General features: G+C 70.3%; 3 protein-coding genes across 7 annotated transcripts; 1 reads left to right on the top strand and 2 right to left on the bottom strand.

The window, feature by feature from the left end:
- Positions 1-666: 666 nt before the first annotated feature.
- On the bottom strand, positions 667-8,513 carry CD63 (CD63 molecule). Its single transcript, XM_085562840.1, has 8 exons — positions 8,392-8,513; positions 7,743-7,820; positions 4,396-4,584; positions 2,690-2,764; positions 2,506-2,601; positions 2,277-2,420; positions 2,108-2,191; positions 667-823 (listed from the first exon to the last, which is right to left on the bottom strand). The coding sequence occupies exons 2-8, from the start codon at positions 7,806-7,808 to the stop codon at positions 758-760; spliced, it is 720 nt and encodes a 239-aa protein (XP_085418966.1). The 5' UTR covers positions 7,809-7,820; positions 8,392-8,513; the 3' UTR covers positions 667-757.
- A 322-nt stretch (positions 8,514-8,835) lies between these two features.
- Positions 8,836-16,338, bottom strand: INPP1 (inositol polyphosphate-1-phosphatase). Of its 5 annotated transcripts, XM_085562788.1 has the most exons (6): positions 14,875-14,916; positions 12,797-13,990; positions 12,658-12,718; positions 11,672-11,875; positions 10,975-11,149; positions 8,836-9,913 (listed from the first exon to the last, which is right to left on the bottom strand). In XM_085562788.1, the coding sequence occupies exons 2-6, from the start codon at positions 12,998-13,000 to the stop codon at positions 9,430-9,432; spliced, it is 1,128 nt and encodes a 375-aa protein (XP_085418914.1). In that variant the 5' UTR covers positions 13,001-13,990; positions 14,875-14,916; the 3' UTR covers positions 8,836-9,429. The 5 variants fall into 5 exon arrangements, 4 of the variants coding, with proteins under 4 accessions (XP_085418914.1, XP_085418913.1, XP_085418915.1 ...); XM_085562787.1 differs by lacking the exon at positions 11,672-11,875 and having other exon boundaries at positions 8,836-9,681; positions 12,797-14,022; positions 14,875-16,338; XM_085562789.1 differs by lacking the exon at positions 11,672-11,875.
- An 83-nt stretch (positions 16,339-16,421) lies between these two features.
- On the top strand, positions 16,422-25,459 carry GDF11 (growth differentiation factor 11). Its single transcript, XM_077788702.2, has 3 exons — positions 16,422-17,189; positions 23,120-23,493; positions 24,703-25,459. The coding sequence occupies exons 1-3, from the start codon at positions 16,811-16,813 to the stop codon at positions 25,081-25,083; spliced, it is 1,134 nt and encodes a 377-aa protein (XP_077644828.1). The 5' UTR covers positions 16,422-16,810; the 3' UTR covers positions 25,084-25,459.
- The last annotated feature ends 336 nt before the right edge of the window (positions 25,460-25,795 follow it).

Genomic DNA, 25,795 nt, shown 5'->3' with positions numbered 1-25,795 from the left:
ACCCCAGACCCAAAATAAACCCCAGAAAAATGGGCAATAAACACCCCAAATTCGTCTGTTCTGGTTCTGATTGGGGACATTGGGGTTCTGGACCTGGCGCTGGCCCTGATCCTGCCCCGGCCGGCCCCGAGCGCCCGCTGAGACCCCAGACCCAATTACAGACCCCAGACCCAAAATAAACCCCAGAAAAATGGGGAGTGAACAGCACAAACTCACCTGTCCTGGTTCTGATTGGGGACATTGGGGTTTGGGGATATTGAGGTGGGGCTTTATGGACCTGGCGCTGGCCCTGCTCCTGCCCCGGCCGGCCCCGAGCAGCCCCTGAGACCCCAGACTCAATTACAGACCCCAGACCCAAAATAAACTCCCAAATAAACCCCATAAAAATGGGCAATAAACGCCCCAAACTCGTCTGTCCTGGCTCTGCTCATGGTCGGGGTTTGGGGTCACCCCATTAGAGACCCCCAAACCCCACCAGGGTCCTTGTCCCACCCAGGAGGGACCCCCCCAACCCCAAAGACCCCCAGACCCCTGAAAGGGACCCCATAAACCCCTCAAAGGGACCCCCAAACCCCTCAAAGACCCCCCAGACCCCTCAAAGACCCTCCCAAACCCCTCAAAGGGACCCCAACCCCTCACAGGGACCCCCAAACCCCCAAGTCACACTCCAGAAGCTTCTCCTCTTTATTGCAATCCCGGGGGTCCCCCCGGAGCCCCCCCAGGACCCCCGGGGGGGGCAGGAATTTGGGGGGGGGGGCTACATGACCTCGTAGCCGCTGCGGATCCCCCGCATGAGGCAGCAGGAGAAGACAACGCCCAGGACCTGGGGGACACCGAGGGGACATTGGGGACATTGGGGGGACAATGGGGGGACAATGGGGACATTGGGGACATTGGGGGGACAATGGGGGGACAATGAGGACATTGGGGGGACAATGGGGACGTTGGGGACACGGAGGGGACATTGGGGACATTGGGGGGACAATGGGGTGACAATGGGGCACAGGGAGGGGACATTGGGGGACAGGGAGGGGACATTGGGGGGACAATGGGGACATTGGGGACATTGGGGACATTGGGGGTGACATTGGGGACATTGAGGGGACATTGGGGGGACACTGGGGACATTGGGGACATTGGGGGGACAATGGGGACATTGGGGACACGGAGGGGACATTGGGGACATTGGGGGGACAATGGGGACATTGGGGGGACATTGGGGGGACATTGGGGGACACTGGGGACATTGGGGGGACATTGGGGGACACTGGGGACATTGGGGGGACAATGGGGGGACATTGGGGACACCGAAGGGACAATGGGGACATTGGGGGGACATTGGGGTGACATTGGGGACACCGAAGGGACATTGGGGGGACAATGGGGGGACATTGGGGGGACATTGGGGCACAGGGAGGGGACATTGGGGACATTGGGGTGACATTGGGGGGACATTGGGGGGACAATGGGGGGACATTGGGGACACCGAGGGGACATTGGGGACATTGGGGGGACATTGGGGGGACACTGGGGACATTGGGGGGACAATGGGGGGACATTGGGGCACAGGGAGGGGACATTGGGGGGACAGATCTGGGGGGGTCGGTGACACTTGGGAGGGTGCCAGTTTGACATGGGGGGGGGGTCTCACCCCACATTTTGGGGGGGGTTCACCCCAATCTCAGGGGGTCTCAGCCCACATTCGGGGTCTCTCCCCCATCCCGGGGGTCTCTCTCCCCCCATTTCGGGGGGATCTCACCCCACATTCAGGGGGGTCTCACCCCACATTCACAGGTCACTCCCCCATCCCGGGGGTCTCTCCCCCATCCCGGGGGTCTCTCCCCCATTTCGGGGGTCTCTCTCTCCCCATCCCGAGGGTCTCTCCCCCATCCCGGGGGTCTCTCCCCCATTCCTGGGGTCTCTCCCCCCATCCCGGGGGTCTCTCCCCCATTCTGGGGGTCTCTCCCCCATTCCTGGGGTCTCTCCCCCATCCCGGGGGTCTCTCCCCCATTCCTGGGGTCTCTCCCCTATCCCGGGGGTCTCTCCCCCATTCTGGGGGTCTCTCCCCCATCCCAGGGGTCACTCCCCCATCCCGGGGGTCTCTCACCTCGAAGAAGGCGACGCCCAGCGCCATGGCCGCCAGCACCACCACGTTCCTCCCGACCCACGCCTCGAGGCTCGGCAGGCAGCCCTGGGTAGGTGGGCGAGGGGGGCACATTGGGGTGCTCAGGGGGGACCCCCAAAGAGCCGCTGACGAATTCGGGTGGGGGTCTCACCTTGGCGAAGACGGTGGCCGGCGTGGGCCGGAGGTTGCAGCTGGCACCGGGCTGGCGGCAGCAGGAGCTGGGCACGGAGTCGTTGGCACCGAAGCTGCCCACGCTGGCCCAGTCCGTGTAGTTGTTCACCCCGCAGCAGGACAACTGCCACGAAACCGGCTCAGGGTTGCCTGGGGCGGGGGTCCAGCAGCAGCCCCCTCCCCAAATTTGGGGTGGAACCCACGCTCACCTCCCGCTGGATGCCGTCCACGGTGGCGCTGAGCGCCGCGTCCCCCTCGTAGCCCCTCACCGCTGCCCACAGCCCGTCCTCCACCAGCCCGTGCACCTGGGGGGCAGCGGGGGGTCACGGGGGGCTCGGGACCCCCAGGGGGGCACAGAGGGGTTGGGACCCCCGGGCGGGGCGGGACCCCCACCTTGTTCTTGAAGACGTAGCCGGTGACGGCGGCGGCGAGCTCCAGCAGGAAGATGAGGCTGAGCAGGACGGTGAACTGGGGGGGCAGGGGGGGGCAGGGGGGTCAGAGGGGTTTGGGGGGTCTGGGGGGGGTTTGGGGGGTCTGGGGTGGGCACTGAGGGGGTTTGGGGGGTCAGAGAGGGGGTTTGGGGGGGCACTGAGGGGTTTGGGGGGTCTGGGGGGGGCACAGAGGGGGTTTTGGGGGGGTCTGGGGGGGTCACTGAGGGGTTTGGGGGGGCACTGAGGGGGTTTGGGGGGTCAGAGAGGGGGTTTGGGGGGTCTGGGGTGGGCACTGAGGGGTTTGGGGGGTCTGGGGGGGGCACAGAGGGGGTTTTGGGGGGGTCTGGGGGGGTCAGAAAGGGGATTTGGGGGGGTCTGGGGAGTCACTGAGGGGTTTGGGGGGTCTGGGGGGGGTCAGAAAGGGGATTTGGGGGGGCACTGAGGGATTTGGGGGGTCAGAGAGGGGGTTTGGGGGGTCTGGGGGGGCACTGAGGGGTTTGGGGGGACACTGAGGGGGTTTTGGGGGGGTCTGGGGGGGTCATAGAGGGGGTTTGGGGGGTCTGGGGGGTCACTGAGGGGTTTGGGGGGTCTGGGGGGGGCACTGAGGGGTTTGGGGGGTCTGGGGGAGTCCCGGGTGTGTCCCCGTGTTGGTCCCGGGGTGTCCCCGTGGTGGTCCCGGGGTGTCCCTGGGGTGGTCCCGGGGGTTTCCCGGGGGTTTCTCGGGTGGTCTCAGGGTTGTCCCGTGGTGGTCTCGGGGTGTCCCTGTGGTGGTCCCGGGGGTGCCCCCACAAGGGTCCCGAGTGGAGGATCTGGGGATTTCTCGGGTGGTCCCGGGGCTGTCCCGGGTGGTCCCTGTGGTGGTCCTGGGGTGTCCTGGGTGGTCCCGGTGGGGGTCCCGGGGGTTTCTCGGGTGGTCCGGGGGGTGTCCTGGGTGGTCCCTGTGGTGGTCCCGGGGTGTTCCGGGTGGTCCCTGTGGTGGTCCTGGGGGTGCCCCCACAGGGGTCCCGAGTGGAGGATCTGGGAATTTCTCGGGTGGTCCTGGGGGTGTCCCGGGTGGTCCCTGTGGTGGTCCCAGGGTGTCCCCGGGTGGTCCCGGGTGGGGGTTCTGGGAATTTCTCGGGTGGTCCCGGGGCTGTCCTGGGTGGTCCCTGTGGTGGTCCCGGGGGTGTCCCCACAGGGGTCCCGGGTGGGGGTTCTGGGGGTTTCTCGGGTGGTCTCGGGGTGGTCCCAGGGTGTCCCAGGGGTGTCCCGGGTGTCCCCGTGGGGGTCCCGGGGTGTCCCGGTGGTCCCGTGCTGTCCCCGGGGTGTCCCGGTGGTCCCCGTGCTGTCCCCGTGGGGGTCCCGGTGGGGGTCCCGGGGTGTCCCGGGTGGTCCCAGGTGTCCCCGTGCTGTCCCCGTGGGGGTCCCGGTGGGGGTCCCAGGGTGTCCCGGGTGGTCCCGGTGGGGGTCCCGGGTGGGGGTTCTGGGGATTTCTCGGGTGGTCCCGTGCTGTCCCCGGGGTGTCCCGGGTGGTCCCGGTGTCCCAGGGTGTCCCGGGTGTCCCCGTGCTGTCCCCCTGGGGCTCCCAGGGTGTCCCCGGGGTGTCCCGGTGGTCCCGGGTGTCCCGTGCTGTCCCCCTGGGGGTCCCAGGGTGTCCCGGTGGTCCCGGTGGTCCCGGTGGTCCCTCACCGTGGTGAGCAGGCAGTGGCTCTCCCGCCAGGCGCCGCAGCAGCCGAGGAAGGCGCTGAGGAAGATGAGGCCGCCGAGCGCCGCGACGGCCGCGGGGCTCCAGCCCCCGGCGCCGCCCGGGGCCAGCGGGGCCCGGCCCAGCGCCAGCGACACCGCGGCGCCCGCGGCGGCCAGCGCCGCCCCGCAGAGCTGGGGAGGGCGGGCGGTGGGCGGGAGACCCTCCCCAAATAACCCGGGACAGCGCCCGAGCGACCCCTCCCCAAATAACCCGGGACAGACCCCGCCCCAAATCACCACTGCTAAACCCCGGCGGCCAGCGCCGCCCCGCAGAGCTGCGGAGGGTGGGCGGTGGGACGGAGACCCTCCCCAAATCACCCGGGACAGACCCTCCCCAAATTACCCGGGACAGACCCTCCCCAAATAACCACTGCTAAACCCCGGCGGCCAGCGCCGCCCCGCAGAGCTGCGGAGGGCGGGCGGTGGGACGGGGACCCTCCCCAAATAACCCGGGACAGACCCCTCCCCGAATAACCCTGCTAAACCCCCTACCCAAATCACCCTGCTAAACCCCGGCGGCCAGCGCCGCCCCGCAGAGCTGGGGAGAGCGGGCGGTGGGACGGGGACCCTCCCCGAATAACCCGGGACAGACCCCTCCCCAAATCACCCGGGACAGACCCTCCCCAAATAACCACTGCTAAACCCCGGCGGCCAGCGCCGCCCCGCAGAGCTGCGGAGGGCGGGCGGTGGGACGGAGACCCTCCCCAAATCACCCGGGACAGACCCCTCCCCGAATAACCCGGGACAGACCCTCCCCAAATAACCACTGCTAAACCCTGGCGGCCAGCGCCGCCCCGCAGAGCTGCGGAGGGCGGGCGGTGGGACGGGGACCCTCCCCGAATAACCCGGGACAGCGCCCGAGCGACCCCTCCCCAAATAACCCGGGACAGACCCCTCCCCAAATCACCACTGCTAAACCCCGCGGCGGCCAGCGCCGCCCCGCAGAGCTGCGGAGGGCGGGCGGTGGGACGGGGACCCTCCCCGAATAACCCGGGACAGACCCCTCCCCGAATAACCCGGGACAGACCCCTCCCCGAATAACCCGGGACAGACCCCTCCCCGAATAACCCGGGACAGACCCTCCCCAAATCACCACTGCTAAACCCCGGCGGCCAGCGCCGCCCCGCAGAGCTGGGGAGAGCGGGCGGTGGGACGGGGACCCTCCCCAAATCACCCGGGACAGACCCTCCCCAAATAACCCTGCTAAACCCCCTCCCCAAATCACCCGGGACAGACCCCTCCCCGAATAACCCGGGACAGACCCTCCCCAAATCACCACTGCTAAACCCCGGCGGCCAGCGCCGCCCCGCAGAGCTGCAGAGGGCGGCCGGTGGGCGGGAGACCCTCCCCAAATCACCCTGCGCAGCCCCCTCCCCAAATTACCCGGGACAGACCCTCCCCAAATAACCACTGCTAAACCCTGGCGGCCAGCGCCGCCCCGCAGAGCTGCGGAGGGTGGGCGGTGGGACAGAGACCCTCCCCAAATCACCCGGGACAGACCCTCCCCAAATAACCCTGCTAAACCCCCTCCCCGAATAACCCGGGACAGACCCTCCCCAAATAACCCGGGACAGACCCCTCCCCAAATAACCCGGGACAGACCCCTCCCCAAATAACCCGGGACAGCCCCTCCCCAAATCACCCTGCACAGGCCCCTCCCCAAATCATCCGGGACAGACCCCTCCTCAAATAACCCGGGACAGCCCCCTCCCCAAATAACCCGGGACAGACCCTCCCCAAATCACCCTGCTAAACCCCCTCCTCAAATCCAGCCCTGCACAGCCCACGGACCAGCCCCCTCCCCAAATAACCCTGCCCAAATCCCCCCTGCCCAGCCCCCTCCCCAAACACGGGTGGGGGACACGGGTGGACACGGGTGGACACGGGTGGGGGACACGGGTGGACACGGGGGGGTCACGGGGGGTATCACGGGTGGTCACGGGGGGTATCACGGGTGGACACGGGGGGGTGACGGGTGGACACGGGTGGACACGGGTGGACACGGGTGGACACGGGTGGACACGGGGGGGTCACGGGTGGACACGGGTGGACACGGGTGAACACGGGGGGGTGACGGGTGGACACGGGGGGGTCACGGGTGGACACGGGTGGACACGGGTGGACACGGGGGGGTCACGGGGATGTCACGGGTGGACACGGGGGGGTCACGGGTGGACACGGGTGGACACGGGGGGGTCACGGGTGGACACGGGGGGGTCACGGGTGGACACGGGTGGTCACGGGTGGGGCCAGCGGCCGCAGGGGAAGTCCGGGAATTTCGGCCTTCCGGCCACGCGTGAGCGCGGGGGGGGCCGCCCCCACCCCTCCCGGGGGTCCCGGTGGATTCCGGGGGGGTTCCCCCCACCGGGACCCCCACGCCAGCCCCCTCCGTGCCCGGTGTGCCCGCGGGGCGCGGGCTCGGCCGCGCAAACACGCGCGGGGGGGGCTGGCACCGTGTCCGCCGTGTCACCGCGTGTCCCCAGCCGGGACTCGAGGGGTGACTCAGCCCGGTGCCGCCGGGGTGGCGACGGGGGGGGCGGGAAGGGGCCCCGTGACCCCCCGGTATCTCCCGGTGTCCCCCCGGTATCTCCCGGTGTCCCCCCGGTGTTCCCCGGTGTCCCCCCGGTATCTCCCGGTGTTCCCCGGTGTCCCCCCGGTATCTCCCGGTGTCCCCCCGGTATCTCCCGGTGTTCCCCGGTGTCCCCCCGGTATCTCCCGGTGTCCCCCCGGTGTTCCCCGGTATCTCCCGGTGTCCCCCGGTATCTCCCGGTGTCCCCCCGGTATCTCCCCGGTGTCCCCCCGGTGTCCCCCGGTATCTCCCGGTCTCCCCCCGGTGTCCCCCCGGTATCTCCCGGTCTCCCCCCGGTATCTCCCGGTGTCCCCCGGTCTCCCCCCGCTATCTCCCGGTCTCCCCCTGGTATCCCCCGGTGTCCCCCCGCTATCTCCCGGTGTCCCCCGCTATCTCCCGGTCTCCCCCCGGTATCTCCCGGTGTTCCCCGGTGTTCCCCGGTATCTCCCGGTGTCCCCCCGGTGTTCCCCGGTATCTCCCTGTCTCCCCCGGTCTCCCCCGGTATCTCCCGGTGTCCCCCCGCCCGCTCCGGCCGTTGGCTCCCGCCGCTCTTTCCTCACCCCGACTTCCCCATCGCCGCCTCCCGCCTCTCCCGGGGCTCCCCCCGGTTCTACCGGTCCCGGGACAGGATGTGGCTTCACCCTCGGTTACAACCCCCCCCAGCCCCGGTTCCGCCCGGTTCTACCGGCACCGGGACCCCTCCCGGTGCCCCCGGACTCACGCAGAAGACGAAGCTGAAGAAGAAAACCAAGAACTTGACGCACTTCAACGCGCCCTCGGCCGCCATGGCCCCGCCGTGCTGCGGAACCGCCGCTCAGCACCGGCACCGGGCCCGGCCCGCGGCCGGTACCGAGCCCCGCCGCCGAGGGACGGCCGGGCCGGGGCGGTGCTGCTCCCGGAACCGCTCCCGGTACCGCTCCCGGTACCGCTCCCGGTGCTCCCGGTACCGCTCCCTCACTTCCCCCGGTCCCACAGCTCCCGGTACCGCTCCCGGTACCGCTCCCGGAGCTCCCGGTACCGCTCCCTCACTTCCCCCGGTCCCGGTGCTCCCGGTGCCGCTCCCCTTCCCCGTCCCGGTGCTCCCGGTCCCGCTCCCGGTACCGCTCCCGGTGCTCCCGGTACCGCTCCCTCACTTCTGCCCGTTCCGCTGCTCCCGGTACCGCTCCCTCACTTCCCCCGGTCCCGGTGCTCCCGGTGCCGCTCCCTCCCAGATCCCGGTCCCGCTCCCACTGCCGTTCCCCTCCCGTTCCCGGTGGTCCCGGAACTGGTCCCTCCCCACTCCCGGTGGTCCCGGAACCACTTTCCCGAACTCCCCGCGGTCCCGGTCCCGTTATCCCCCCGTTTCCCCCGGTCCCGGTGCCGTTCCCCACCCGCTCCCGGCGCTCCCGGTCCCGTTCACCGCCGCCCTTCCCGAGGGCTCCGGATCATGTGACGGGGGCGAGCCGAGAGAGCGCCGGGACCGCCCCGGGACCGCCCCGGGACCGGCCCAGCACCGCCCCGGGACCGCCCCGGTACCGGCACCGGGACCGCCCCGGGACCGCCCCGGAACCGGCACAGCACCGCCCCGGGACCGCCCCGGGACCGCCCCGGGACCGCCCCGGGACCGGCCCGGGACCGCCACCGGGACCGGCCCGGGACCGGCACCGGGACCGCCCCGGGACCGGCCCGGAACCGGCCCGGAACCGGCACCGGGACCGGCACAGCACCGCCCCGGGACCGGCACCGGGACCGGCCCGGAACCGGCACAGCACCGCCCCGGGACCGGCACCGGGACCGCCCCGGGACCGGCCCGGGACCACCGAAACACGAGCGGCTGCGAGGGATCCTTTATTGGGGGGACATTTGGGGACATTTGGGGACATTTGGGGACACCGGGAACTCGGGACTCTGAGCTCCCACCGCGGCCCGCACCGGGGCCCCTGATCCCCCCGACCCAAACTCGGGGTCCCGTTAACCCCCGACCCAAACTCGGGGTCCCAGATCCCCCCGACCCCAAAATCGGGGTCCCAAATCCCCCCGACCCCAAACTCAGGGTCCCAGATCCCCCCGACCCCAAACTCGGGGTCCCTGTAACCTCTGGACCCACATTCCCGGGGTCTCAGCCCCCCAAATCCCCACCCCAGTGTCTCCCAGCCCCCCAAATCCCGCATCCTGGGGTCCCAGCCCCCCAGATCCCCCAAAATCCCTCTCCCCGGGGTCCCAGCCCCCCAAATCCCCCCAGATCCCCCCAAATCCCCCCTCCCCGGGGTCCCAGCCCCCCAGATCCCCGCACCCCGGGGTCCCAGCCCCCCAGACCCCCCAGATCCCCCCTTCCCGGGGTCCCAGCCCCCCAAATCCCTCTCCCCGTGGTCCCAGCCCCCCAAATCCCTCTCCCCGCGGTCCCAGCCCCCCAAAATCCCAGCCCCGTGTCAGAGGGCCGGCAGGTCGCCCAGCGCGGCCAGCACGGCTCGCAGGTGCGGGGGGTGCACGAAGGCCACGAGCCCCCCGAGGTTGGCCCAGCGCTGCGGCCCGGTCCGGCCCGGTACCGGGCGGTGGTAGCGCAGCTCGGGGGGCTCCGCGGCGCCCCCCGCCCTCAGCGCCCCCTCCAAGGCCACCACGCCGCCGCCCAGCGCTCGCAGGATGGCGTGGGGGGCACACGAGTCCCAGGCGAACGTGGTGGGCTGCGAGAGCACGAAGGCGTCCGCCAGCCCCAGCGCCACGCAGAGCAGCTTGTAGCCGGCGCCGGCGGCGAAGAGCGGGGGACCCCCGCCCAGGGAGCCCAGAGCCCCCCGCACCGCCGCCGGCTCGGCCCGGCTCAGCACCACGCGGGGCCGCGGCCGCGGGAGCGGCGGGGACAGCGAGCACAGCCGCGTGGCGCCGTGGGCCACCCCCCAGTGGTAGCGACCCTGCCACCTGCGGGGATGGGGACACCTGAAATTGGGGACAGGGACCCCCGGGATGGGGGGATTTTGGGGGGACAGGAATGGGGGAACTGGGGGGACAAGGACCAGAGGGGACAGCGAGCACAGCCGCGTGGCGCCGTGGGCCACCCCCCAGTGGTAGCGACCCTGCCACCTGCGGGATGGGGACACCTGAGATGGGGGACAGGGACCCCGGGGAGGGGGAATTTGGGGGGATTTGGGGGGATTTGGGGGGATTTGGGGGGATTTGGGGGGATTTGGGGGGATTTGGGGGGATTTGGGGGGCTGGGACCCCGGGACCAGAGGGGACAGCGAGCACAGCCGCGTGGCGCCGTGGGCCACCCCCCAGTGGTAGCGACCCTGCCACCTGCGGGATGGGGACACCTGAGATTGGGGACAGGGAACCCGGGGAGGGGGAATTTGGGGGGATCTGGGGAGATTTGGGGGACTGGGACCCCGGGATGGGGGGAGAACTGGGGACAGGGACCACGAGATGGGGGAATTGGGGACCCCGGGATGGGGGAATAGGGGACGCCAGGACCCGGGGTGCAGGGTCAGGGCTCTCAGGGACCCCAGGGTGCAGGGTCAGGGATGTCAGGGACCGCCATTGCAGGTTCAGGGGTGACAGGGACCCCAGGGTGCAGGTTCAGGGGTGACAGAGACCCCCAGTGCAGGTTCAGGGGTGTCAGGGACCCCAGGGTGCAGGGTCAGGGATGTCAGGGGTCCCGGGGTGCAGGGTCAGGGGTGACAGAGACCCCCAGTGCAGGTTCAGGGGTGTCAGGGACCCCAGGGTGCAGGGTCAGGGGTGACAGAGACCCCCAGTGCAGGTTCAGGGGTGTCAGGGACCCCAGTTCAGGATCAGGGAGTGACACGGACCCCAGGGCACAGTCAGGGATGTCAGGGGTCCTGGGGTGCAGGGTCAGGGGTGACAGAGACCCCCAGTGCAGGTTCAGGGGTGTCAGGGACCCCAGGGTGCAGGGTCAGGGATGTCAGGGGTCCCGGGGTGCGGGCTCTGGGGTGTCAGGGGTCCCGGGGTGCGGGCTCTGGGTGTACCTGTGGGTCTGGGGGTCCCTCTGGAAGAAGGGCTCGTTGATGACCCCCAGCACGGGGACCCCGCTGTGGCGGTCGAAGGCCCCCACGAGCACCAGGGCCGAGCGCAGCCCCCCGGGCGCGATGCCATCGATGGCGGCCACGTCCTCGCGCCCCCCGATGAACTCGTTGGTGGAGTCTGGGGGGTGCCAGGGGGTCTGGGGGGTTCCAGCCATGGCCCTGGCCTTGTCCCCATCCCATCCCAGCTCACAGTCCCCATCCCATCCCTGTCCCCATCCCTGTCCCCATCCCATCCAGTCCCTGTCCCCATCCCTGTCCCCATCCCCATCCCACCCTACAACATTCCCTGTCCCCATCCTGTCCCTTTTCCTGTTTCTATCCCCTCTATCCCATCCTGTCCCTGTCCCTGTCCCTGTCCCCTTCCCTGTCCCTGTTCCCATCCCATCAACCTCATCCCGTCTTGTCCCCGTCCTTATCTCTGTCTCCATCCCTATCTCTGTTCCCTGTCCCCATCCCTGTCCCTGTTCCCATCCCTGTCCCATCCCTGTCCCATCCCTGTCCCCATCCCTGTCCCCATCCCTGTCCCTGTCCCCATCCCTGTCCCCATCCCTGTCCCTGTCCCATCCTTGTCCCATCCCTGTCCCCATCCCTGTCCCATCCCTGTCCCATCCCTGTCCCGTCCCCGTCCCACGCCCCTCACCAATGGGGTCTATCCAGATTCCCAGGTCCCCTGGGGACACTCCGGGGTCGATGCCATCCAGCTCCGTGTCCCCAAGTGTCACCTCCCGGTGCACGGCCTCTGCCAGCAGCTCGGCCGCCCTGGCGTGCTCAGGGCCCAGCACGGCCAGCAGCAGGGCCACCGTGTCCCCCGGGGTGGCACCGACCCGCACTGTCACCGTGCCACCTGCCAGGACCCCAAATGACACAGGGACATGGCACAGGGACCTCTGTCCCCTCTGTCCCCACAGATGTCCCCACCCCACTGTCCCCCATGTCTGTCCCCACTGTCCCCTCTGTCCCCTGTCCCTCTGTCCCCCTGTCCTCTGTCCCTCTGTCCTCTGTCCCCCTGTCCCCCTGTCCCCTGTCCCCTGTCCCTCTGTCCCCCTGTCCCCTGTCCCCTGTCCCTCTGTCCCCTGTCCCCTGTCCCCTGTCCCCTGTCCCTCTGTCCCTCTGTCCCCCTGTCCCCCTGTCCCCTGTCCCCTGTCCCTCTGTCCCCCTGTCCCCTGTCCCCTGTCCCTCTGTCCCCCTGTCCCCCTGTCCCCTGTCCCCTGTCCCTCTGTCCCCTGTCCCCTGTCCCCTGTCCCCTGTCCCTCTGTCCCCCTGTCCCCCTGTCCCCTGTCCCCTGTCCCTCTGTCCCCTGTCCCCTGTCCCCTGTCCCCTGTCCCTCTGTCCTCTGTCCCTCTGTCCTCTGTCCCCTGTCCCCGTCCCCTGTCCCCTGCCCCTCTGTCCCCGTCCCCTGTCCCCTGTCCCTCTGTCCCCTGTCCCTCTGTCCCTCTGTCCCCGTCCCCTGTCCCCTGTCCCCTGTCCCCTGTCCCTCTGTCCTCTGTCCCTCTGTCCTCTGTCCCCTGTCCCCGTCCCCTGTCCCTCTGTCCCCTGTCCCTCTGTCCCTCTGTCCCCTGTCCCTCTGTCCCCTGTCCCTCTGTCCCCTGTCCCTGTCCCCTGTCCCCGTCCCCTGTCCCCGCTCACCCTGCGCGTCCCTGAACTCGCTGGTCTCCTCCCCGTGGATGTGCCCCCGCAGCTCGGGGAACTGGGGGGACACCGGGGGGGCTCAGGGCGGGCCCGGGAGGTGCCACCCCCGCCCCGGCCACCCCCGGGCTGTCCCCACCTGTGTCCCCAGGTCGTGCTTGATGAGCTCCTGGATCAGGACGTCCGCCAGCGTTTTGAAGTCGCGCTGGAAGCGGGCGTTGCGCTCGGGGCCCGACTTCTCGGCCAGCAGCAGGCGGAAGAGCGGCTCCTCCGCCCGGCACAGCCGCGCCACCTCGGCCGCCTTCTGCGACACCGCCACCAGCGCCGGCAGCAGCCCCGCCATCCCGGGCACCGGCACGGCGGCACCGGGACACCGGGACACGGGGACACCGGGATACCGGGACACCGGGATACCGGGATACCGGGATACCGGGATACCGGGACACGGGGACAGCCGGGACACGGGGACACGGGGACACGGGGACAGCCGGGACACGGGGACACGGGGACAGCGACACCGGGACACGGGGACACGGGGACACCGGGACACGGGGACACGGGGACACGGGGACACTGGGACACGGGGACACGGGGACAGCCGGGACACGGGGACACGGGGACACGGGGACACCGGGACACGGGGACACCGGGATACCGGGATACCGGGATACCGGGATACCGGGACACCGGGACAGCCGGGACACCGGGACACGGGGACACCGGGATACCGGGACACGGCGGCACCGGGACACCGGGACACGGGGACACCGGGACACCGGGACACGGGGACACCGGGATACCGGGATACCGGGATACCGGGACACCGGGACAGCCGGGACACCGGGACACGGGGACACCGGGATACCGGGACACGGCGGCACCGGGACACCGGGACACGGGGACACCGGGACACCGGGACACGGGGACACCGGGATACCGGGACACCGGGATACCGGGACACCGGGACACCAGGACACGGGGACAGCCGGGACACCGGGACACGGGGACACCGGGACACCGGGACACGGGGACACGGGGACACGGGGACAGCCGGGACACCGGGACAGCGACACCGGGACACCGGGACACGGGGACACGGGGACAGCCGGGACAGCCGGGACACGGGGACACCGGGATACCGGGATACCGGGACAGCCGGGACACGGGGACACCGGGACACCGGGACAGCCGGGACACCGGGACACCGGGATACCGGGACACGGGGACACCGGGACACCGGGACAGCCGGGACACCGGGACAGCGACACCGGGACACCGGGATACCGGGACACCGGGACAGCCGGGACCGGCGACACAGCGACAGCGGCGACACCTGGCAGGGACAGCCGCGGGGTCAGCGATGCGCTGGGAAAGGAACCGGAGCGATCCCAAATGGGGATGGGGGACAGGGGGACAGGGGGACAGGGGCGGTGGGGATTTGGGGACATTCGGGCGTGGGGACAGGGGGACAGGGGGACATTGGGGTGCAGGGACAGGGGGATGTGGGATTTGGGGACATGGGGACAGTGTGGGGACATGGTGATACCGGGATTTGGGGACAGAGGGACATTGAGGGGTGGGGATTTGGGGACATTGGAGGGTGGGGACAGAGGGACAGAGGGACATTTGGGACACGAGACATTGGGGTGTGGGGACAGGGAGATGTGGGGATTTGGGGACACGGGGACAGTGTGGGGACAGGGGGACAGGGGACATTGGGGTGTGGGGACAGGGGGATGGGGGAATTTGGGGATTTGGGGACACGGGGACAGTGTGGGGACAGGGGGACATTGGGGGGTGGGGACAGGGGGATGGGGGAATTTGGGGATTTGGGGACACGGGGACAGTGTGGGGACAGGGGGACATTGGGGTGTGGGGACAGGGGGATGGGGGAATTTGGGGACAGGGTGACACGGGTCTGTGGGGACACGGGGACACAAAGGCGGCCACGGGGGTGGCCGTGGGGACGCGGGGCTGTCCCCAGGGGTGTCCCCAAGGTGTCCCCGCGTGGGGGTGGCTCTGTCCCGCGGGGACGGGAAGGGTTCGGCCCGGGGTTTCCCCGGTGCCCCCGGAAGGCGCGGGGCGACGCGGCCCCCCCGGCCCCAAATTTCCCCCCCCAGCCGCCCCCGCACCGGGGACCCCCCCCCAGAGCCCGTCCCCACCCCCGGGGACCCCGCGGGGACCCCCGGGGCCGCCCCCCGCCCGCGCCGCCGTTACCGGGGCCGCTGACAGCTCCTGCGGGCCGCCCGTGGGCGGGACCGGGCCGCGTCACGGCCGCGCTTAACCCGCTCGCTGCCGCGGCCCCGCGGGCCCGGGGCCACGCCGGAGTGCGGGGACACCGGGGGGCGTCGCGACACCGGCGGGGAGGCGACAAAGCGGGGGCGACCCCCTCCCCTCGCCGCCCCCCGGGGTGGCGGCACCGGTGGCACCGTGTCCCGTGTCCCGTGTCCCCGAAGCGCCCACGCCGCGCGGGGGAGCGCTGCCCCCGGTGCTGCGGTACCGGCACCGATCCCCTCCCGGGACCGGGGGGCAACGGGGCCGCTCCCCCCCCACCAAAAACCCACCGGGACCCCCCCAGGGCCGTGTCCCCCTCCCGAGCCCCCCGCCCGCCGGTGCATCCCCGGCGGGTCTTCCCCTCTCCATGGTTCTGATGGGGCGGGCACCGGGAAAAACGGGGGGGGGGGGGTCCCCGGTTACCGGGGGTCCCCACGGTGATCTCAGCGCCGGGGTTCCCTCGTTCCTCCCCTGGCTCCTCCTGGAAGCGCTGCCCGGTGCCGGTGCGGGGTGGGCAGGCTCCCTCTGTGTCCCCCCCCCCAAATCGCCCCCGCTTTGGGGCCGGGACCCCCGGGGGGGGTAACGGGGGTCCCGGTGCCCCCCAAGCCGTGCTGGGATGTTCTTGTCCCTCCTGGAGCGATGCTCCGGTAGCACTTCCCGGTGCCGGGATGCTCCGGACCGAGCACTTTCACCCCCGAACCCCGAGTTTCATCCCCCCCCGGGGTCCCCGAGCCCCCCAAGTCCCGGGGGGCACCCCGGGCCGGGTTCCCCGGTGCCGGTTCCTCCTGGAGCGACACTCCCGCAGCACGTCCCGGTGCCGGGATGCTCCGGAGCGGGCAGCTTCACCCCCGTACCCCGAGTTTCATCCCCCTGGTGGTCCCCGAGCCCCCCAAGTCCCGGGGGACACCCCGGGCCGGGATCCGCCGGTGCCGGTTCATCCTGGAGCGATGCTCCGGTAGCACGTCCCGGTGCCGGGATGCTCCGGACCGAGTACTTTCACCCCCGTACCCCGAGTTTCATCCCCCCCCGGTGGTCCCCAAGCCCCCCAAGTCCCGGGGGTCTCCCCGGGCCGGGATCCGCCGGTGCCGGTTCCTCCTGGAGCGACACTCCCGCAGCACTTCCCGGTGCCGGGATGCTCCGGAGCGGGCAGCTTCACCCCCGTACCCCGAGTTTCAGCCCCCCAAGAGCCGGGGGGCTCCCCGGGCCGGGTTCCCCGGTGCCGGTGGCTGCTGCAAGCCGCGGCTGGCGGACCGCGCCGGTGCCCGGTCCCACCGGGGCCGGCCCCGAGCGGGGCCGGGGGGGCTGCGGGGCTGCCGGGGGGCTCGGGGGGCAGCCCGGGGGGCGGGCGCACTTGCCGGGACGCGCATCCATCCCGCCGCACTTGCCGGGAGCCGGGGCCGGGCCGCGCCGCCCCCCGGGCCCCCCCGAGCCGGGGGGCGGGCGGGGGGTGCCCGAGCGCACCGGGCGGCGGCGGGGCCGTTCCCGGGGCTCGGGGGGCCGGCGGCGGCTGGTGCCAAGCCCCTGCCAGAACCTCTTTTGTGCGCCCGCAGCCAATCAAGGCCGCTGACGACACACTTCTCTTGGGGTATAAAACCCCGGGGCCGCCGCTACCGCCGCTTTTTTTCATCCCCCCCCCCCCTTCGGCCCCCCCCGGGGTCCCCGCTTCCCCGCCCCCGCCGCCGTTACCGCCTTCCCCCCCCTTGCGCGCTGCGGTGGAAGCGGGGCGGGGGGGCGGCCCGGTGGGGAAGGGTTTGCTTATTTTATTTTATTTTTTTTTATATTATTTTTTACCCCCCCCCTCCCTCTTGTTTCTTTTTTTTTTTTTTTTCTTTTTGTTTATTTATTATTATTTTTTCTTTCCGTCCCCCTTGCTCTCCCGATGTATTTTTTGCTGTCCCCCCCCGGCATGGCCCCGCTGTGGTGGCTGCTGGGCTCGCTGGTGGCCGCGGTGGCTGGGGGGGGGTCGGTGGAGCAGCCCCCCGCCTCCGAGCCCGCCTGCCCCGTGTGCCTGTGGCGGCGGCAGAGCAAAGAGCTGCGGCTGGAGAGCATCAAGTCGCAGATCCTGAGCAAGCTGCGGCTGAAGGAAGCGCCCAACATCACCCGGGAGGTGGTGAAGCAGCTGCTGCCCAAGGCCCCCCCGCTCCAGCAGCTCCTGGACCTCCACGACTTCCAGGGGGACTCGCTGCAGCACGACGAGTACCTGGAGGAGGACGAGTACCACGCCACCACCGAGACCGTCATCAGCATGGCCCAGCAAAGTCAGTGCCGCCCTTTGTTCCGCTGCAAACTTCGCCGGAGGACTCCCCCCCGCCCCCGCCCCGGCCCCCCAGCCCCGGCCCGGACCCCTCGCCCCGCTCCCCGGGTCCCCTCCCGGTCCCCGCTCGTCACCCGTGTCCCTGCGGGGCGCCCCGTCCTCCCCGAGCCCCCCCCCAGCCCACCGCCCCCGGGGGTCCCCGAGCTGCTCCGGGGGTCCCTGAGCACCCCCGGGGGTCCCTGAGCTCCCCCCCCCCCCCACCGGGTCCTTCTGGTGCTCCCCCCCCACCACCCCCCGGTCCGTGCGGGTCCCGCGGGGATGGGGACGGGGGACAGAGAGGGGACAAGGAGGGGACAAGGAGGGGACAGAGAGGGGACAGAGCGGGGACAGAGAGGGGACAGAGAGGGGACAGAGAGGGGACAGAGAGGGGACAGAGAGGGGACAGAGAGGGGACAAGGAGGGGACAAGGAGGGGACAGAGAGGGGACAGAGCGGGGACAGAGAGGGGACAGAGAGGGGATAGAGAGGGGACAGAGAGGGGACAGAGAGGGGACAGAGAGGGGACAAGGAGGGGACAAGGAGGGGACAAGGAGGGGACAAGGAGGGGACAGCGAGGGGACAGAGAGGGGATAGAGAGGGGACAGAGAGGGGACAAGGAGGGGACAAGGAGGGGACAGAGAGGGGACAGAGAGGGGACAGGGAGGGGACAGAGAGGGGACAGGGAGGGGACAGAGAGGGGACAAGGAGGGGACAGAGAGGGGACAGAGAGGGGACAAGGAGGGGACAGAGAGGGGACAGCAAGGGGATAGAGAGGGGACAAGGACAGGACAAGGAGGGGACAGCAAGGGGACAAGGAGGGGACAAGGAGGGGACAGGGGGACAGAGCACCGGGCACTCAGAGGGGCCCGTGCTGGGGAGTGGGAGCTGCCACTGGGAGCTGGGCCTGGGTGCTCGGACCAGGAACTGGGAACTGGGAGCTGGCACTGGGACCGGGAACTGGGAGCTGGGACCAGGAACTGGGAACTGGGAGCTGGGAGCTGGGACCAGGAACTGGGAACTGGGACCAGGAACTGGGAACTGGGAGCTGGGAGCTGGGACCAGGAACTGGGAACTGGGAGCTGGCACTGGGACTGGGATTGGGACTGGGAGCTGGGACTGGGGGTTGGCAGCAGGGACTGTGAGCGGTCACTGTGCACTGGGAGCTGGCACTGGGAGCTCAGACTAGGACTGGGAGCTCAGACTGGGACTGGGGACTGGGGACTGGGAGCTCAGGCTGGGACTGGGAGCTCAGACTGGGACTGGGAGCTCAGACTGGGACTGGGGACGGGGGACTGGGGACTGCCACCAGGCACTGGGAGCGCTCAGCAGTGGCACTGGGAGCTGGCACTAGGGACTGGGAGCTCAGGCTGGGAGCTGAGACTGGGACTGGGAGCTCAGACTGGGACTGGGGACCGGGCCTGGGAGCTGGTTCTGAGAGCTGGGAACTGGGACTGGAGACTGGGACTGGGCCTGGGAGCTGGGACTGGGACTGGGACTGGGACTGGGACTGGGACTGGGACTGGGACTGGGCCTGGGAGCTGGGACTGGGACTGGGACTGGGACTGGGACTGGGATTGGGACTGGGACTGGGAGCTGGTTCTGAGAGCTGGGAACTGGACTGGAGACTGGGAACTGGGACCAGGAGCTGGGACTGGGACTGGGACCAGGAGCTGGGCCTGGGCCTGGGACTGAGACTGGGACTGGGACTGGGACTGGGACTGGGAACTGGGACTGGGAACTGGGACTGGGACTGGGAACTGGGACTGGGAACTGGGACTGGGACCAGGAGCTGGGACTGGGGCTGGGACTGGGACTGGGCCTGGGAGCTGGGACTGGGACTGGGACTGGGACTGGGGCTGGGACTGGGACTGGGCCTGGGAGCTGGGACTGGGACTGGGACTGGGACTGGGACTGGGACTGGGACTGGGACTGGGACTGGGAGCTGCACTGGGAGCTGGTACTGGGAGCTGGGACCAGGAACTGGGAACTGTGAGCTGGGACTGGGCCTGGGAGCTCAGACTGGGAGCTGGGACTGGGAGCTGGGACCGGGAATGGAGACACAGGAGTGGGACTGGAACTGGGAGCTCAGACCTGGGACCGAGACTGGGAGCTGGGACTGGGAACTGGGACTGGGAACTGGGACTGGGGACTGGGAGCTGGGATCAGGAGCTGGGACTGGGACTGGAGACTGGAGACTGGGACTGGGAGCTCAGACTGGAACTGGGAGCTGAGACTGGGACTGGGACTGGGCCTGGGACTGGGACTGGGACTGGGACTGGGACTGGGACTGGGACTGGGAGCAGACTGGGGGCACGGGGCAGGTGGCACGGTGACCTTGCTGTGCCCAGGGCAGGTGGCAGGGTGACAGCAGGGTGACATCGGGGTGACATCGGGGTGACATCGGGGTGACAGAAAGGTGACAACAAGGTGACAGCAGGGTGACAAACAGGGTGACAGCAGGGTGACAGCAAGGCTACAGTAGGGTGACAGCAGGATGACAAACAGGGTGACAAACAGGGTGACAGCAGTGTGACATTGGGTGACATCAGGGTGACAAACAGGGTCACAGCAGGGTGACAGCAGGGTGACAAACAGGATGACAAACAGGGTGACATCAGGGTGACAAACAGGGTCACAGCAGGGTGACAGCAGGGTGACAAACAGGATGACAAACAGGGTGACATCAGGGTGAGAGGGTGACAGCAGGGTGGCATTGATGTGACATCGGGGTGACATCGGGGTGACAGGGTGACAAACAGGGTGACATCAGGGTGATGGCAGGGTGACAGGGTGACATCGGGGTGACATCGGGGTGACATCAGGGTGACAGGGTGACATCAGGGTGATGGCAAGGCCACATCAGGGTGACATTGGGGTGACATTGGGGTGACAGGGTGACAGGGTGACATCGGGGTGACACCGGGGTGACACCGGGGTGACTCGGGCCGTGCCGGGGACAGGCCAGCGCGGCCGGGGGTCCCGGGAGGGGACTCGGGCACTTGGCCGCGCCTGGCTCGGCTCCGCCCCCTCCCGTGCCTCAGTTTCCCCCGGGATTTCTCCACCTGCTCCCGGCGCGGGACCCCCGGGGGGGGGGGGGGCGGGGGGCGAGCGGAAGGGAGGGAGGTGTGAGGCGCTGCCGCCCCCTCCCCAAATTTCCTTCCCAGGCATTAAATGCGCTCGGGCGGCTTTGAAATTTTATTACCCAGAAAATTGACGACACGCTGGGGTTTTCCTCCCCGGGCCTCGCGCCCCCCATCCCCGCCCCCTTCGCAGCTCGGGGGGGGGGGCCCCCAAAATAAAAACCCGACCCCCTCCCCCCGGCTGGGGGGTCCCGCGGGCCCGGATGCACCGCGGGGAGGGGAGGGGGGGCTCCGCTCCGTTATTATTTGGGTGATTTGGGTGATTTTTGGATTTCCCCCTCCCCGCTCGCCCCCCCGGCCCTCGGGGGTTTTTATGGCTCGCGAACGGGAGGAGGGGAAGGCGCTTTATGGGCGCAGCGGAGCCATAAAGGTCTCGGGTTCCCCCCGAGACCCCGCCCGGGTGGGGGCCCCGAGCTGCGGGGAGGAGCCGAGAGGGTTAAATTGGCCCCAAACCCCCCCCCGGTTACCGGGACACCGGGCCCAGCTGGGCCCGTGCGGGGCGGGGGGCCACCCGTGACCCCCGCGACCCTCGGGGGGTGGGGGGCTTCAGCAGGGGTGGGGGGAGCCGCTCAAGGTCAGCGCCACGCGGGGACACGAGTGGGGGGCGACCCCGGGAATTGGGGGGGGGGGGGACAGCGCCGACCCCGCGGGGAGGGGGCGGAACAAAGAGCGGGGGGGGGGTCCGGGGGCCGCCCCCCGCCCCGCAGCTGGGCCCGGTGTCCCGGTAACCTTTATCCCCCGTTGCCACGGCGACCGGACGAGCATCCCGGCACCGCGGCCCCCCGCAGGACCCCTCCCCAAATCACCACCGCGCCCGCTGTGCCCCCCCCGGGATGGCCCCGGGGTGTGGGGGGACACCGCTGTCCCCAAGGAGGGGTTCGGTGGTCCCCGAGTGCCCCCCACCCCTCCCCGGCACTCACCGGCCCCCCCCGTGCCGGTGCCACCGCGCCCGGTGACCAAAAAGTGACAAAAAAGTGACAAAAAGCGACAAAAAGTGACCAAAAAAAGCGACAAAGCCCCCGCCGAGCTGCTGCGGTGGGGGGTGGGGGTCTCTCGCCGCTCTGAGCGCCGAGGGGGGGGTCCCCGCCGCCCCCAGCCCCATTTGCGAGCGGCGGGGACGGGCCGGGGAGGGGAGGCGACATTCGGCGACATTCCCGGTGTCGTGACCCCCGCGGGGCCGGCGCAGCAAATGGCGCAGCTGGGCGCTATTAAACCTGACCGGAGCGGGCCGGGGGCTGCGGGGCTGGGGGCGAATTCCCCGCTCCAGCCCCGCACGGATGTGGGGCCGGGCCGGGGGGCGGCGGGGAGACCCCCGGAGCTCGGGGCTGAGCGGGGCTGGCACCGCCCCGGCGCAGCGCCCGGGTTTGGGGGGGCTGCGGAGCCCCACGAGAGGTGCGGGGTGTGCCCCCCACCCCGAGGTGGGGGTGGTGGGGGTGTGAGGGGTGTGGGGGGTGTGGAGGGTGGGGGCTCTGTGGGGTGTTGGGGGTCTGAGGGGTGTGGGAGGTGTGGGGGGTGTGAGGGGTGTGGGGGGCTGTGGGGGGTGTTGGGGCTCTGGGGGGTGTGAGGGGTGTGGGGGGCTCTGGGGGGCTTTGGGGGCTGTGGGGGTGTTGGGGGTCTGGGGGCTCTGGGGGGCTTTGGGTGCTGTGGGGAGTGTGGGGGTGTTGGGGTCTGGGGGGTGTGGGGGGTGTGGGGGCTCTGGGGGGCTTTGGGTGCTGTGGGGGCTGTGGGGGTTTGGGGGTCTGGGGGCTCTGGGGGGCTTTGGGTGCTGTGGGGGGTGTGGGGTTTTGGGGGTCTGGGGGGCTTTGGGGGCTGTGGGGGCTGTGGGGGGTGTGGGGGTGTTGGGGGTCTGGGGGCTCTGGGGGGCTTTGGGTGCTGTGGGGGGTGTGGGGTTTTGGGGGTCTGGGGGGCTTTGGGGGCTGTGGGGGCTGTGGGGGGTGTGGGGGTGTTGGGGGTCTGGGGGCTCTGGGGGGCTTTGGGTGCTGTGGGGGGTGTGGGGTTTTGGGGGTCTGGGGGCTTTGGGGGGTGGGAGATGCGGACCCGCACCCGGCGCATCCCCGGGGAGGAAGGGGCGGCCCCGAGCAGGTGCCGCGGGCCCGGAGCCCCCCGCCCCACACAGGCCGGGACCCCCCCCGGGGCCGGTGCTGCGCCCCCCGGGGCAGGGGGCGAGCGGGGACCCCCGGGCGGGGACCCCCGGCCCGGCCCCTGACCCCACCTTCACCTCCGAGGGGCGGGGGGCGCAGCCCCGGCCCCGCGCGGCTCGGGGGTCCCGGTGCGGGACCGGGGGAGTCCCGGGGGGCGGGTCGGGGGTTCCTGTGTGGGGCTTGGTGGTCCCAGTGCGGGGCCGGGGGGTCCCTCGATGCCTCTCGGCTGCCCCGAATCGCGGCTCGGGGGTCCCGGTGCGGGGCCGGGGGTCCCGGTTTGGGGCCGGGGGTCTCTCCGTGACTCTCGGGGGTCCCGGTGCGGGGCCGGGGGTCTCTCCGTGACTCTCGGGGGTCTCGGTGCGGGGCCGGGGGGGTCCCGGTTTGGGGCCGGGGGGTCTCTCCGTGACTCTCGGGGGTCCCGGTGCGGGGCCGGGGGTCCCGGTTTGGGGCCGGGGGTCTCTCCGTGACTCTCGGGGGTCCCGGTGCGGGGCTGAGGGTCCCGGTTTGGGGCCGGGGGTCTCCGTGACTCTCGGGGGTCCCGGTTTGGGGCCGGGGGGTCCCAGCGAGGCTCCCGAGGCCAAGGCTGACCCCTCCCTCGTCTCCGTCCCCCCGCAGCGGACCCGGCGGTGCAGATCGAGGGCAACCCGCACTGCTGCTTCTTCAACTTCAGCCCCAAGATCATGTTCACCAAGGTGGTGAAGGCGCAGCTCTGGGTGTACCTGCGGCCGGTGCAGCACACCTCCACCGTGTACCTGCAGATCCTGCGCCTCAAGCCCGTCACGGACGAGGGCAGCCGCCACATCCGCATCCGCTCGCTCAAAATCGAGCTCAACTCCCGAGCCGGCCACTGGCAGAGCATCGACTTCAAGCACGTCCTGCAGAACTGGTTCAAGCAGCCCCACAACAATTGGGGCATCGAGATCAACGCCTTCGACCCCAACGGCAACGACCTGGCCGTCACCTCGCTGGGGCCCGGCGCCGAGGGGCTGGTGGGTGGCACTGCCCCCGAAAATGGGGGTTTGGGGTGTCCCCGAGGGGCTGGTGGGTGGCACTGCCCCCGAAAATGGGGGTTCGGGGTGTCCCCGAGGGGCTGGTGGGTGGCACTGCCCCCGAAAATGGGGGTTCGGGGTGTCCCCGAGGGGCTGGTGGGTGGCACTGCCCCCGAAAATGGGGGTTCGGGGTGTCCCCGAGGGGCTGGTGGGTGGCACTGCCCCCGAAAATGGGGGTTCGGGGTGTCCCCGAGGGGCTGGTGGGTGGCACTGCCCCCGAAAATGGGGGTTCGGGGTGTCCCCGAGGGGCTGGTGGGTGGCACTGCCCCCGAAAATGGGGGTTTGGGGTGTCCCCGAGGGGCTGGTGGGTGGCACTGCCCCCGAAAATGGGGGTTTGGGGTGTCCCCGAGGGGCTGGTGGGTGGCACTGCCCAGGGGATGGGGGGTTTGGGGTGTCTCCAGAGGGGTTGATCCCAGGGACAGGGAGTTTGGGGTGTCCCCGAGGGGCTGGTGGGTGGCACTGCCCAGGGGGACAGTGGGTCGGGGTGTCCCCAAGGGGCACTGGGTGGGTGCTGGGACAGGGGTGGGGACGGTGCCAGCTCCGAGGGGTGGTGGCAGCCTGAGGGATCGCGGGTCTGAGGGACAGGGACAGATCTGGGGGGCTGGTGGCAGTTTAGGGAGGGGGTCGCAGGTCACGGGTGACAAGTGACAGCTCCGTGGGGACAGTGACACTCTCGTGGGGCTGGTGACACCTCCAGGACATGCCACCACCCCCTGGCACACCCAGGGCTGGGTGGAGCGGTGTGCACTGGGGGTGGTGGTGTCACCATTGTCCCCTCACCATTGTCCCTTTGTCACTGTCCTATATCCTCCCACCATTGTCCCGTGTCCCCTCACGGCTCTCTCGTGTCCTCTCCCTGCTGTCCGTCGTGTCCCCTCTCGCCTGTCCCTGTCCCCTCCCTGCTGTCCCTGTCCATGTCCTTGTTCCTGTCCCTGTCCCCATCCCTGTCCCCTCACCGCTGTCCCCATCCCCGTCCCCGTCCCCTGGCTCTGTCCCTGTCCCTGTCCCTGTCCCTGTCCCCGTTCCCTCACCCCTGTCCCTGTTCCTGTCCCTGTCCTTGTTCCTGTCCCCATCCCTGTCCGCTCCCCACTGTCCCTGTCCCCTCCACGCTGTCCCTGTCCCCATCCCCGTCCCCGTCCCCGTCCCCAGCACCCCTTCATGGAGCTGCGGGTGCTGGAGAACAACAAGCGCTCTCGGCGGAACCTGGGGCTGGACTGCGACGAGCACTCGGCGGAGTCGCGCTGCTGCCGCTACCCGCTCACCGTGGACTTCGAGGCGTTCGGCTGGGACTGGATCATCGCCCCCAAGCGCTACAAGGCCAACTACTGCTCGGGCCAGTGCGAGTACATGTTCATGCAGAAGTACCCGCACACGCACCTGGTGCAGCAGGCCAACCCTCGCGGCTCGGCCGGGCCCTGCTGCACGCCCACCAAGATGTCCCCCATCAACATGCTCTACTTCAACGACAAGCAGCAGATCATCTACGGCAAGATCCCCGGCATGGTGGTGGATCGCTGCGGCTGCTCCTAGAGCCGCCCTGCCTCCCCTCGTCCTTCCCCGCCCGCCTCCCCTCCGAGCGAGCCCCCCCTGCCCCCCGCGGGCTCCTCATTTTTTCCGCTTTTTTTTTTCTTTATTATTTTTTTTTTTGGTTTTGTTGTCGGTTCGGGGCGGGGCGGGAAGCGAAAAGCGACAAAGGCCAAGCGTTGAAATCGGTTTGGACGGCGGAGGAGAGAGAGGAGGAGGAGGAGGAGAATCCCACGGAGCAGCGGCCCCGCGATCCCACGCGCATTGTGCAATAAAAGCGACCGGACGGAGAAGGGAAAGGGGGGGACGGGGAGGGGGCGCCGGGACCCCCACGCCGCGGTGGCGACACGGGGACACGGCCCCGGGTGGCGGCTGCCCCGGGCCAGCCCAGCGGGGAGAGCAGCAGGAGGAGGAGGAGGAGGAGGAGGAGGAAGAGCGAGCGCACCCCGCGTCTCCCCGTGCTCCCGGAGCAGCGCCGGTGGCACCGCCGGTGGCACCGCCGGTGGCACCGCCGGTGGCACCGCCGGTGGCACCCGAGGCGGGGTGACCCCGTCCCCGCGGCCGCAGCGAGGTCCGCCCGCGGGACCCGCGGGACCGGGAGGAAAGCGCCTCCCTTCTTTAATTTATTTATTTATTAATCGCCCTCCCGGCCGGCGCTCGCCCCGCTCCCTCCCCTCGCGGCCGGGGCCGGCTCCGGAGGGGCCGGAGAGCCCCGGGG

Source organism: Lonchura striata, chromosome 29 (genome assembly GCF_050655825.1).
Source record: "Lonchura striata isolate lonStrDom1 chromosome 29, ASM5065582v1, whole genome shotgun sequence".
Lineage (NCBI taxonomy): Eukaryota > Metazoa > Chordata > Aves > Passeriformes > Estrildidae > Lonchura > Lonchura striata.
Note: the sequence above shows the minus strand (reverse complement) of the source record. Positions and strands in the feature narration are given on the sequence as shown.